Raw genomic sequence first — 14141 nt, forward strand, 5'->3', positions numbered from 1 at the left:
GCATATGAGGTAACAGAGTATATGGAGTATTTTCCATATACTCTCCAACACTTGTGATGTTCCATTTTAATGATATTAGCCATCCTAATGAGTATGAAGTGATACCTCAGTGTGGTTTGAATTTGCATGTCCCTAATGACTAATGATGTGGAGCATCTTTTCATGTGCTTATTGGCCATTTGTATACCTTATATGGAGATTCCTATTAAAATCTTTTACCCAGTTTTGAATTGGGTTAATTCCTTTTTATACACATTATATGTTTAGAAAACAAATGGGTCAGGTTTCTTAGCAAAAAAAAGTATTGGAAAACAACACTAATTTTTTTTTTCTTTTAATTTTTGAGATGGAGTCTTGCTGTCACCCAGGCTGGAGTGCAGTGGTGTGATCATGGCTCACTGCAACCTCCACCTCCTGGGTTCAAGTGATAGTCCTGCCTCAACGTCCCAAGTAGCTGGGAATGCAGACACGCACCACCACGCTCGGTTAATTTTTGTATTTTTAGTAGAGATGGCATTTCACCATGTTGGCCAGGCTGTTCTTGAACTTCTGACCTCAGGTGATCTGTCTGCCTCGGCTCCCAAAGTGCTGGGATTACAGCCACCGTGCCTGGCCAACAAGACTAATTCTTATTAATGCAAATTAAACGGCTCATAACCACCCCATTCTATTACAGACATATGTATACAAACACACAAACCAATATTTAGATATAAACTACTTTGAAAAACAGAGATCAGATTGGGTCTATGTTGCAGAAATTTAAGAAAAGGAACAATCAAATGGCAGGACATGGAGAAACCTCATCACAAAATACACCTGAGGCATAATCCAGACAGCAATTTTTCCTTGTCCAGTGAAACATAAATTAACTTTGAACAGCCAAAAATCTACTTTAAGTCAGGCAGAGTGCCTCATGCTTATAATCTCAGCACTTTGGCAGGCCTAGGCGGAAGCATTGCTTGAAGCCAGGAGTTTAAGATCAGCCTGGTCAACATATTGAGACCCTGCCTCTACAAAAAATTTAAAAATTAGCTGCACAAGGTGGTGTGCACCTGTGGTCCTGGCTGCTTGGAGGCTGAGGCAGGAGGATTGTTTAAGCCCAAGAGTTTGAGGTTACAGTGAGCTATGATCAGGCCACTGCATTCTAGCCTGGGCAACAGAGTGAGACGTTGTCTCTACAAACACACATACCTACTTTAAATTAAAATATGAAACCACCATATGGTAGAACCCTGACCCCTGACTTTAAAAGCAGTAGAAAGTTTCTAGATTCTCTATGCTGCCTCCCTATAACTACTGCGAGGCCAGACAGATTCTCTAACTTTCTCTAGAATGGGGAGTATGGTAAAGCATTACAGTTTTGGAGGTTTTCTCATATAAGAGGGAATAAACGAATTTGTGATGGCAATAATGAATCATCATACACAGAATGCTTACTATGTGGGAGGCCCTATGCTAAGCACTTTACATATATTACTCTATTCATCTGCTAGAGTAGGTAAATTATTATTGCTACTTTATAGATGATGCCCAAATACAACAAAAGAACCAGACTCCAACTCAGTTCTAACAATACAGTCTACATTCTTAAGCAGTGTGCCACCATATGGAGATGTCAATTCAGCAAAGTATAGGTTACCTAATCACCTGGATGGTGATACTTACCTCCGGAAAACAGGCACAGCTAAGGTTTGAATAACTGAGGTGGCTACAGATCAAAATGCATCAACGTTTGGAAATACTATCATTTGGCACAAACCATGTTTTGGTCAATGATGGACTGCATATACAACAGTGGTCCCATAAGAATATAATACTGTGTTTTTACTAAACCTTTTCTATGGTTAAATATACAAAACCAGTGTGTTACAAGTGCCTATAATACACGGTGCAGTAATGTGCTGCACAGGTCTGTAGCCTAGAAGCCATAGGCTATCCCATCGAGCCTAGGTGTTAGTAGGCAATGCCATCTTGGTTTCTTGGTTTGTGAAAGTATTAATACACTCTATGATGTTCGGAGAATGAAATCGCCTAATGACACATTTCTCAGAAAGTATTCCCATTGTTAAATGACACATGATTGTACCTAACTGGTTGAATTTGTCATAGGAGCCTGGGTGAGCAGAATATTTCTCTTCACACAAATTCCCAAAAGTTTCACAGTCTCTGCATTCTTTTCTGTTTCTGATAAGAAAAACTGGTTGCCCTCCTCTAGTAGCTGGGCTTATTTATTCATGAATTAACCTTCCATCATCCACAGAAAAGGTAAAATGTTATTCTTTCCTCATGCTTGAACATGCTTCAAGTTAGGATTCTGAGTTTTTTAATACTTCATGTGGATCAAGTGTTAGTCTGACCGTTTAGCTCAGGAAATGGCATTCAGCGAGCAACAGCATGTACAGCACAGGACAAAATTATCATATTCAGCATCAGGTTTAATATGGTTCACTCCTCATCCCACGGAGAACTGATGTTTAGAGAATTTTACATGTCTGTTTGGAGCTACTGGTCACTGCAGTGGGCACACTATAAGATAGGCACTATTCTTGAACATAGGAAACAAACAATAACAAAATACACTACAGAAACAATCCCAAGAAAAGTTTAAACAAGTGAATTATGCAACTGAAATGGAATGTAATACTATTAAGGCTTGACAGCAGTACTTGCTCCTCAGCACTAGATGGCAGTGTTACTAAACAAATGTAGTATCTGCCTGTGGCGGCTGATAATAAATTTAAACTAACTTTAGTCAATCACATGACTTCTGACAATATCGAGATCTCAGTATTTCATAAAATTTTGTCACTATAACCTAAATAATGGAGTCTTCCCCCCACCCCGAGATGGAGTCTTGCTCTGTCGCCCAGGCTGGAGTGTGGTGGCACGATCTTGGCTCACTGCAACCTCCCCCTCCTGGGTTCAAGCAATTCTCCTGCCTCTGCCTCCTGAGTAGCTGGGATTACAGGCGCATGCCACCACGCCCAGCTAATTTTTGTGTTTTTAGTAGAGACAGGGTTTCACCATGTTGGTCAGGCTGGTCTCAAACTCCTGACCTCATGATCTGCCTGTCTCGGCCTCCCAAAGTGCAAAGTGCTGGGATTACAGGTGTGAGCCTCCATGCCAGACCAAACGTGAAGTTTTAAAAGTATATGAAAAATGACGGAATAACACATCAGCACTGTCTGTACCACTTGAGTTCTGTATGTCTACAGACGCAGTGCTATTGTTGAAAGGCTTAGCATCTATGGCTTGTCACACTCATTTTTCATCTTTCAATGGACAGTGCTTTATGACTTTTTTTTTTTTTTTTGAGATGGAGTTTCACTCTTGTTGGCCAGGCTGGAGTGCAATGGCACAATCTCAGCTTACTGCAACCTCCGCCTCCCGGGTTCAAGCGATTCTCCTGCCTCAGCCTCTCAAGTAGCTGGGATTACAGGCATGTGCCACCACCCCTGGCTAATTTCTTTTCTATTTAGTAGAGATGGGGTTTCACCATGTTGGTCAGGCTGGTCTTGAACTCCTGACCTCAGGTGATCCACTTGCCTTGGCCTCCCAAAGTGCTAGGATTACAGGCGTGAGCCACTGTGCCTGGCTGATTCTTTTTTTTGTTGTTGGATTTTTGAAACAGGGTCTCCCTTGGTCGCCCAGGCTGGAGTGCAGTGGTGGGATCTTGGCTCACTATAACCTCCACCTCCTGGTTTCAAGTGATCCTCCCACTTTAGCCTCCTGAGTAGCTGTGATTACAGGCGTGCACCACCACACCCGGCTAATTTTTGTATTTTTATTAGAGACAGGGTTTCACCATGTTGGCCAGGCTGTTCTCAAACTCCTGGACTCAAGGGATCCGCCTGCCTCCACTTCCCAAAGTCCCAGGATTACAGGTGTGAGTCACCATGCCTGACCTTATAATTCTTAAGTCATTTTTTTCTGGTCCATTTCTTCCTTAGGGTCTCACAACAAATCTGCATTAGGTGGTACAATAATCCTTAACCTCATGATTCACAAAAGGAAGATGAAGTGATTCATGATTTAGAAAGGGGAAGTAGTAAGCCCACTGCACACTCCTGGATGATGATCCTAAATCCAGATACAGTAAAAATGGGGTATGGGAAGGTAGAATACAAAATTTGGTTTAAATTAATTATCTAAATATCTAAAAACATTTTGGATACATTGTTGATGTGAATGTAAGACTGTACAGACTTCCTAGAAAACAGTTTGGTGGTTTCTTTCTTTTTTTTTTTTGAGACAGGGTTTTGCTCTTGTTGCCCAGGCTGGAGTGCAATGGCATGACCTCAGCTCACTGCAACCTTTGCCTCCCAGGTTCAAGTGATTCTCGTGCCTCAGCCTCCCGAGTAGCTGGGATTCAGGTACCACCACCACCATGCCCGTCCAATTTTTGTATTTTTAGTAGAGACGGGGTTTCACCATGTTGGTCAGGCTGGTCTTGAACTCCAGACCTCAAGTGATCCACCCGCCTTGGCTTCCCAAGGCAGTTTCTTATTAAACTAAAACATGCAATACCAAATGACCTGACATTTGCACTCCTGGGCATTTATCTCAGAGAAATGAAGATTTATGTTCACATAAAAACCTGTACATAAATGTTCATGGGAGCTTTATTTGTAATAACCCAAAACTGAAAACAATCTAGATGTTCTTCAGTAAGTGAGTTGCCAAAAACAGTTAAACAAATTTTAGTACTTGCATATCATGTAATACTCTCAGTAATAAAAGGAAACAAACTTGATACATGTAACAACTTCAGTGAAATGTTCAGGAATTATGCTGAGTGAAGAAAGACAATCTCAAGAGGTTATATATATGATTCCATTTATATAATATTCTTGAAATGACATTATAGAACTGGAAAATGGATTAATAGTTGCCAGGGCTAAACGATGGCGGGATCGGGGAGGCAGAGGTAGACGCAGAGGCAGAATAGGGTATGACAGGGAAGTCAGTGTGTTTATGAAAGGGCAAAACATCCTGGGGGTGATGAAAATATTTAGCATCTTGACTGTGGTAGTGGATATACAAAAAGCTATACATGAGATAAAATTACATAGAACTGAATATACACACAACAAAGGAAATCTGAACAACATGTGTGGATTGTGTTAATATCCTGGTTGTCATATCATACTATATTTTGCAAAATGTTATCAATGGGCAAATGGGTAATGGGTACATAGGATCTTTCTGCATTATTTCTTACAACTGCATATAAATCTGTAATTATCTCAAAACAAAAAGTCTACTTAAAAAACTACGGATTTTATTTGATATCTGTTCTTTTATCAGACTATCAGTTATAAAGAGAACTAATTCAACAAATATTTACAGTGCTACATGCTAAGGATACAGCAATGAACAAGGCTCATAAAACTGCCCTTCTTTCCTGTAAGAGACAGCTTAAAAACAAAAAAACAAAACTGTTTTACATGGTGCTTATATTTTGGTGGGCAGGAGACAGACAAAAAACAAAAACAGAAACCATCTTAGCTGGTTAGAAACCTTAGTGAGAAAATAAAGTACAGTAAGAGGATGGAGGTGAGGAAGGGTTGTTTTATTTTATTTATTTACTTATTTATTTTGAGCCAGAGCCTTGCTCTGTCGCCTAGGCTGGAGTGCAGTGGCGCAATCACGGCTCACTGCAACCTCCACCTCCCGGGTTCAAGCAATTTCTCCTACCTCAGCTTCCCGAATAGCTGGGATTACTGGTGTCTATTACCACACCCGGCTAATTTTGTATTTTTAGTAGAAACGGGGTTTTGCCATGTTGGCCAGGCTGGTCTCGAACTCCTGACCTCAGGTGATCTGCCTGCCTTGGCCTCCTGAAGTGCTGGGATTACAGGCATGAGCCACTGCACCTGGGAGTTTTATTTTATTTTTAAATTAAATTAAATTAAATTAAATTTTTGAGACAGGGCCTTGCTCTGCTACCCAGGCTGGAGTGCAGTGGTGTGATCATGGCTCACTGCAATCTCAAACCTCCTGAGCTCAAGCGAGGCTCCTACCTCAGCCTCCCAATTAGCTGGGACCACAGGTGCATGACATCACGTCTGGCTAATTTTAAAATTTGTTTCTAGAGAAGGGGTCTCACTATGCTGCCCAGGCTGGTCTCTAACTCCTGGGCTCAAGTGATCCTCCTGCCTTGGCCTCCCAAAGAGCTGAGATTACAGACGAGAGCCACTGTGCCTGTCCAAGGGGTGTTACTGTTATTATTTTTTTCTTCCTTGAGACAGAGTCTTACTCTGTTGCTCAGACTGGAGTGCACTGGTGCAATCTCGGCTCACTGCAACCTCTGCCTCCAGGGTTCAAGCCATTCTGGTGCTGCAGCCTCCTGAGTAGCTGGGATTACAGGCACGTGCCACCACACCCAGCTAATTTTTGTATTTTTAGTAGAGACAGGGTTTCGTCAATTGGCCAGGCTGGTTTCAAACTCCTGGGCTCAAGCGATCTGCCTGCCTCAACCTTCCAAAGTGCTGGCGTTATAGGTGTGAGCCACTGTGCCTAGCCAAGGGTTATTTTAAATAGGGTAGTCAGAGAAGGCCTGACTTATGGAGGACATATGAGGCTTGAGGGAGTAAAGGGAGCAAGCCCTATCTGGGAGGAAAGTATTACAGGCCAAGGGAACAAGTGCAAAGGCCTGTCCCGAGGCAGGAACATATCTGGCACATTTGGGGAAAGACAAGAGAGCCAATGGGACTGGAGCCAGGTGAGCAATGCAGAGTGACAGATGAGGCCTGGGGTAGAGGGGCCAGATAAGGTAGGGCCTCGTGGGCCACTGTCACGATCCTGGCTATGATTTGAGTGAGCTGGGACACTGCTGGAGGGTTTTAAGCAGAGGAGTGCCATGATCTGACTTATGTTTTGCAAGGATTACTCTGGCTGTTGGGTTAAGAATAGGTAAGAAGCAACCAGGGGGCAAAAGATGGGAAACCAGGTAGCAGGCTACTGCAAAATCCAGATTAAACAGTTACTCGGATCATGACCTAGGAGGATGTCATTATGTTGCTGCACATTTGAACCTTGACACAACTGACAAATCAAACTTGCACTCATTAGAATCCTTACTGAATGTTACTCTTTGTTACTTAGGACAAAGCTAGAGCTTTAGCTGTACAAACCTTATCTTGTGACCCGGAGGGCATTTCTTCTAGAGTCTCGGTGCTTCCCAGATTGGAGAGCTGAGTGCTTGGCTGTAACCCAGGGCTGGAGATATTTGAGTCACCCATCTGATTCTTTAAAAAGTTAAAAGAAAAAAATATATCTTGTGAAAAAAATTTGCTATTATTTGGCTCACAAAACAGCATCTGAGGTTATCAAAAATGTTATTTTTTAAAAAGAAGAAGAAAAACCAACCTCAAAATGTTTGCTCTGTACTCCAATGTAAATAACATGCAATAAAATTTCTAGAACATTGAGCACCTAATTTTAGACAACAGTGTTGGCCACAACTGTTATTTTTATCACCTTTTTAAGAAAAAGATAATGGTATTACTTTATCACATATTCTTTTAATCTTATTTATTTGTTTTTCCAAGATGGAGTCTTGCTCTGTTGCCCAGGCTGGACTGCAGTGGCGCAATCTTGGCTCACTACAACCTCTGCCTCCTGGGTTCAAGCAATTTTCCTGCCTCAGCCTCCCGAGTAGCTGGGATTACAGGTGCAAGCCACCATGCCCAGCTGGTTTTTCTTTTTCTTTTTGTATTTTTAGTAGAGACAGGGTTTCAGCATGTTGGCCAGGCTGGTCTCAAACTCCTGACCTTGTGATCCATCCACCTCGGCCTCCCAAAGTGCTGGGATTATGGGTGTGAGCCACTGTGCCCAGCCTGATTTTATTTTTAAATAAAAGCTAACATATGGTGAAATTAATTTTTAAGGAGGTGTACAGTTCTATTTATGTCCCTATCAGCATAATCAGGATACAAAACAGTTCCATCATCCAAAAAAAAAATTCCCTTGTGCTGTCCTGTTGCAGTCATGCCCTCCCTCCACTCCCAGCAACTAGGTCTATTCTCTCTCACTCTAGTTTTGTCTTTTCAAAGATGTCATATAAATGAAATATAAGTAGAATGCCAGCTTCTTGCACTTAGCATAATGCCTTTAAGGTACATCCAAGCTGTTGTATGGTATTAATAGTTCACTCCTTTTTATTGCTGAGTAGTATTACATTATATAAATACGTGAGTGTTTAACCATTCACTCACAGAAGCACATCTGTGTTGTTTCCGTTTTTTGGTGATTATGAATACAACATCTATAAACACTGATATAGGTTTTTAAGTGGACAAAAATTTCTTTTTTTCTTTTTTTTTTTGAGACGGAGTCTCACTCTGTTGCCCAGCCTGGATTTTAGTGGCTTGATCTCGGCTTACTGTGCTCTCTGCCTCCCAGATTCAAGCAATTCTCTTGCCTCAGCCTCCTGAGTAGCTGGGATTACAGGCGCGCGCCACCACACCCAGCTAATTTTTATATTTTTAGTAGAGACGGGGTTTCACCATGTTGGCCAGGCTGGTCTCGAACTCCTGACTTCAGGTGACTCACCCTCCTTGGCCTCCCAAAGTGCTGGGGTTACAAGCGTGAGCCACACCGTGCCTGGCAAAATTTGTTTCTCTAGGGTAAATACCTAGGAGTGGTACTTCTTGGGTCATATGATAAATACATTTTTCTTCTAAAAGTTTTATAGTTTTATATTTTACATTTACATCTATGACACATTTTGAGTTGATTATTCTCTAAGATGTTATTAGGTTAGGTTTTTTTTTGTCGCATATGGACATCCAATTGTACTAATATTATTAAGTTACCATTAATGTGCTCATGACATTAAAAATGAAAATAATCTTGTTCTTAAAAAGAATCCTCAAAAAATGATCAGACCAATAGATGGACATGGAATTATGGGTTATGAATTCTTGAATATTTGTGCTATCTGATCCGGCATCTGATGAACATCATCCATGCCAAAACCGACACCAAAAACAGTTCAGAAAATGCAAGATATGAGATTTTTTTAAAAAGCAGCCCTAAACTCAGTTCAGAGACAGATTTTCTTGATACCATGCTACAGACAATTCATGCTTATCACAGGAGTAGGTACTCAAATATTAAATGGATGGCATGTGTTTTTTCCCACCCAAATGACTTAATCCTTATATTATTTCAGAACATCATTTACTCAGTGTTATCAATTTGAATAGCGGCGGAACATTTTGTGAAAGCCTATGAAATATCTCAATCTTTTAACATGCCTCTGTTTGCAACATCACTATCAACCATATCAACCCCATTATGTGGAATGCTTGGAACTGAATTATATTACAGAAAATATAAAGTTAAAATATTGTTCATAACAAGTTCTTAAAACAGAAGGTATAAATGTTCAGAAACACTAAAAAGTTGGGGCTGGGAGCAGTGGCTCCCAGCACTTCAGGAAGCTGAGGCAGGAAGATCACTTGAGACCAAGAGTTCAAGACCAGCCTGGGCAACATAGTGAGACCCCATCTCTACAAAAAATAAAAATAGAGACCATCCTGGCTAACACCGTGAAACCCTGTCTATACTAAAAGTACAAAAAATTAGCCAGGCGTGGTGGTGGGCGCCTGTAGTCCCAGCTACTCGGGAGGCTGAGGCAGGAGAATGGTGTGAACCCAAGAGGCAGAGCTTGCAGTGAGCTGAGATTGGGCACTGTACTCCAGCCTGGGCAACAGTGCAAGACTCCATCTCAAAAAAAAAAAAAAAAAAGCCAGCCTGACCAACATGGTGGAGGCTGAGACAGGTGGATCACTTGAGCCCAAGAGTTTAAGGCTGCAGCAAGCTATGATTTTCTTTTGCTATTTTTTTGTAGAGATGGGACTTCACCAACCATGTTGCCCAGGCTGTTCTTTTTTTTTTTTTTTTTTTTTTTGTGGACTGAGTCCTGCTCTGTCACCCAGGCTGGAGTGCAGTGGCGCAATCTTGGCTCACTGTAACCTCCGCCTCTTGGGTTCAAGTGATTCTCATGAACCTCAGCCTCCCTCAACCTCCCAAGTAGCTGGGACTATAGGCACATACCACCACACCCAGCTAATTTTTCTATTTTTAGTAGAGATGGGATTTCACCATGTTGGCCAGGCTGGTCTTGAACTCCTGACCTCAAGCAATCCGCCTGCCTCAGCCTTCCAAAGTGTTGGGATTACAGGCGTGAGCCACCACACCCGGCCCCAGGCTGGTCTTAAACTCCTGGACTCAAGCAATCTATCTGCTTCAGCCTTCCAAAGTGCTGGAAGCCATATGCCACTGCCCCAAGCCCCAGATTTGTAATTTTTAGAGACAGGCTGGATAAGGTTGCAAAACTAGGTCACTTGGCAATAACTGAGAGCTGGGCTGTAAATGACCCTTTACATACGAACTAGCTCTCAACCTGCTTCAGTTCCACCCGGCCTGCTTTACTCACTACCATGGCTTCCCTGGCTCTTGGGGCATTTGATTTGCAATTCTTAAGTATAAGCAATAAAACTGGCTTATATTGTTAGGTTGTACTTTAATGAAAGTTCTCAAGAATTTAATGTATTTCTGATACTTGTGCAGGGCCTTTCTTGGAGATTTTGTGTTTGTTAATAACAGCATCCAGTGTTTGTAAAAATGAGGGAAAATGGGCAATCAGACAAACCTGCTGGAGGGTGATTTTATAATATTTGGTAAAAATCTTAAAAACACAAAAATGCTTTGATCTACCAATTCCATTTAAAGTAATTTATCCTAATAAAAAGTTAATGCTGTACATGAGGATTTTACAAGGATTTAGCTATAAGGATATATCGCCAAGTTCTTAATAGAATTAGAGAAGCCTAGGGCATCATTTATATAATGCACATAAGGAAAAATGCACAGCTATAAATATCAGTTCTTTTTTCAAAAACTTCATTCTACCAAAGGAAATCTCATAGGGATTCTCTGTGAGATGAATAGTTACTGTCAATAAAAAAGATTTGGAACAAAACAGGTTACCAAAGAACATTAATAAATCTAATGTACACAAACATACCACTTACACTTGGACATATTTTTGCAAGGATACGTAACAAAGTATTAGCAGTGATTATTTCTAGGTGGTAGAACTATGATATTTTCTTCTTTTTGTTTACTGTAATTTTTGAATATAAAACGTTCTCCGTAAGCTGTTTTAAAAAAAGAAAAAACTTTTCTATAGTTTATACTGCTTACATAATAAGAAAAATAATGGTGTTCATGTTTATTTAGGTATTTATTTATTTTTATTGTTTTTTGAGACAGGGTCATGCTCTGTTGCCCAGGCTGGAGTGCAGTGGCAGAATAATAGCTCACTGCAACTTGGAGCTGTTGGGCTCGTGATCTTCCCACCTCAGCCTCCAAACAGCCAGGACCACAGGTGCACACCACCACACCTGGCTGATTTTTAAATTTTTTATAGAGATGGGATCTCATTATATGTTGACCAGGCCTGTCCTCAATCAATTCTCCTGCTCCAGCCTTCCAAAGCGCTGGGATTATAGACATAGCCACAGCGCCTGGCCTATCCTATTTTTTTCTTTTCTTTTTTCTTTTTAAGAAACAGAGTCTTGCTGTCACCTGAGCTGGAATGCAGCAGTTCAATCATGGCTCACTGCAGCCTCGAACTGCTGGGCTCAAGTGCTCCTCCCGCCTCAGCCTCTGGAGTAGCTGGGACTACAGGTGTGTGCCACCATGCCTAACTAATTAAAAAAAAATTTTTTTTTGGTAGAGACAAGGTCTTGCTATGTTGCCCAGGGTGGTCCGAAACTCGTGGATTCAAGCAATCCTCCCACCTCGGCATCCCAAGGTGCTGGAATTATGGGCGTGAGTCACTGTGTCTGGCCTCTATTTTTTAAGAACAAAAATACCCTGGACTTTAAAAAATTGTTTTGCAATTAAACTAAAACCAAACAAACAACCATCCGCACCCCCCTGACCAAAATCCAGGATTACATCCTATGGCTAGAAGCAACTCATAATGGGCCAAGTGTGGTTTCAACTATCTTTCTTTACATAAAAAATAGGAAAGTTGAGGCCAGGTACAGTGGCTCACGCCTGTAATCCCAGGACTTTGGGAGGCTGAGGCGGGCCAATCACGAGGTCAAGAGATTGAGACTATCCTGGCCAACATGGTGAAACCCTGTCTCTACTAAAAATACAAAAAATTAGCCGGTCGTAGTGGTGCACGCCTGTAGTCCCAGCTACCCAGGAGGCTGAGGCAGGAGGATCACTTGAATCTGGGAGGTGGAGGTTGCAGTGAGTCGAGATCGCACCACTGCACTGTAGCCTGGCAACAGAGCGAGACTCCATCTCAAAAAAAAAAAAAAAAGGAAAGTTAATTAAAAGATATTATAGAAGTGCAATATCTTTCTTTTGAAGAAAATGCTTATTATACAGATTTTTACTTTTCAAAAAGTCTCTAGGCTGGCCACAGTGTCTCACACCTATAATTCCAGCACTTTGGGAGGCCAAGGCGGGAGGACAGCTTGAGCCCAGGAGCTTGTCAAGATCAGCCAGGGCAACATAGTGAGACTCTATCTCTACAAAAAATAAACAAAATTATCCAAGCATGGTGATGCATGGCCTATAGTCATGGCTAATTGGGAGGCTAAGATGGGAGAATGTCTTGAGCCTGGGAGGTAGAGGCTGCAGTGGGCCAAGACTGTGCCCCTGCACTCCAGCCTGGGCAACAGAGAGACCCTGTCTGAAAAAAGAAAAGAGTCTCATTATTACAAGTGCTCATTCAAAAGTCTGAAATTTCGTTCATTATATCATACTCAGCAGATAGCGGAGACTCAGAATCAGGATTAAATCCCAACACTGAGGCCTAGCTTGCACCCCTGCCCTTGACTGCCAATCTTCTGAGTCTTCACCTAAAGATAAACAAAGGGGCCATCTGAAAAAATGTGGCAGCTGAAGGGAGCCCATCCAAACACCAAGACCCATGAATTCATGGGTCACTGCTTATACCAGCTCCATCTGATGAGATGATAGACAAATGCAGATAAGAGAACAAAACTCTAATTCAAAGAAGCTCCACCTATTGCAGACAGTTTTCAAAATCAGAAAGAACACATGATAAAGTAAATATCAAAGATTTAACCAAATCCCAAAAGGTTTCATTTTAATCTACCCATAGACAATATTTTATTCCATAGTGTGAAAGAAGTTTATTTAAAACAGAAACTATCATGCTATCTATATTCCTTTTGTAATACTGATATAATTCGAAATAATGTCAGATGTTTAGATTGCCCAACTGACCCTAGAGTTCCTTTAAAGTTTTGTGTTCAAAGCTAATGCCTTATTTCCTACTTTCTCGTTGTGGCTACTTACCTCTCAGCCTGAGTAAGCCAGGCCATTTACTGGAGTATCTGCTTTAGTGCGCAGCACCTACAGTTTCTGTCCCGTGTGGTACCTTGATACAGTTATTACTCAGGATGAGTGACAGAGCCCTGGACTTACTAGGTACCTATGAGAACACTGAAAGGGCTCTACAAACAGAACAAAGTATGTACGTAGAAAATCCGCTTGTCATCAAGGGTAGAAGAGGGGAATGTAAGGTAACTTCTAAATCAGAAAGCCATTCTTGAAGTTAGTTCTCATTTGGTTTCCTAAGAATCGATTAATTTATTAGAGAGGTGACTGCTCCTCCAAATTTAACTTCCATAGATCCATTCATTCCTCTTAATTCTCTGTGAGACATTGAAGAATTTGGTACAAACTTGAAACTTCTCATGGGCTCTCATGTACATTTCTCCACCCTGGAGGTGGGACTTCCTTTGTTATCAGAATGTAGAAGGTCTATGTAGTTTATGGTGAACATGCCTATTTTTAGTCAGAAGAAACTATCTTTCAGAACACTTTTTTCAAACTTTTTCCTGAACTCCAAATTCTTGAGTTGTTAAAGGGCAGTATGCAAAAAATGGTCCTGCAGTCAAGTCAATCTGGGAATTGGTGTTATTGTTTTACTTATTGCAGGACCTCTCAGTTTTGAGCTCTGTAAAGTCCCAAGAGGATGGGAGGAGGAAGAGTCATGCTAACAACAGTACCTTAACTCGTTTTGCCAATTTGAAGCTTTTTTCAGGATCACTGATTAATAACTTAGTAGCTGG

The 14141-nt window shown here is 41.3% G+C and overlaps 1 protein-coding gene across 4 annotated transcripts in view; it reads right to left on the reverse strand.

Annotated features, from left to right (window-relative positions):
• Window positions 1–14141, reverse strand: part of DCP1A (decapping mRNA 1A) — a 64753-nt gene that overhangs the window by 13824 nt on the left and 36788 nt on the right. For 2 of the 4 annotated variants that reach the window (XM_001173059.7, XM_063806842.1), the window contains one exon: window positions 7140–7253. The exons of the other annotated variants lie outside the window; for them this stretch is intronic. In XM_001173059.7, the coding sequence (XP_001173059.1) occupies window positions 7140–7253 (114 nt within the window). The remainder of the gene's footprint in view (window positions 1–7139; window positions 7254–14141) is intronic. 4 annotated transcript variants of the gene reach the window in all.

This window comes from Pan troglodytes, chromosome 2, assembly GCF_028858775.2.
Source record: "Pan troglodytes isolate AG18354 chromosome 2, NHGRI_mPanTro3-v2.0_pri, whole genome shotgun sequence".
Classification (NCBI taxonomy): Eukaryota; Metazoa; Chordata; class Mammalia; order Primates; family Hominidae; genus Pan; species Pan troglodytes.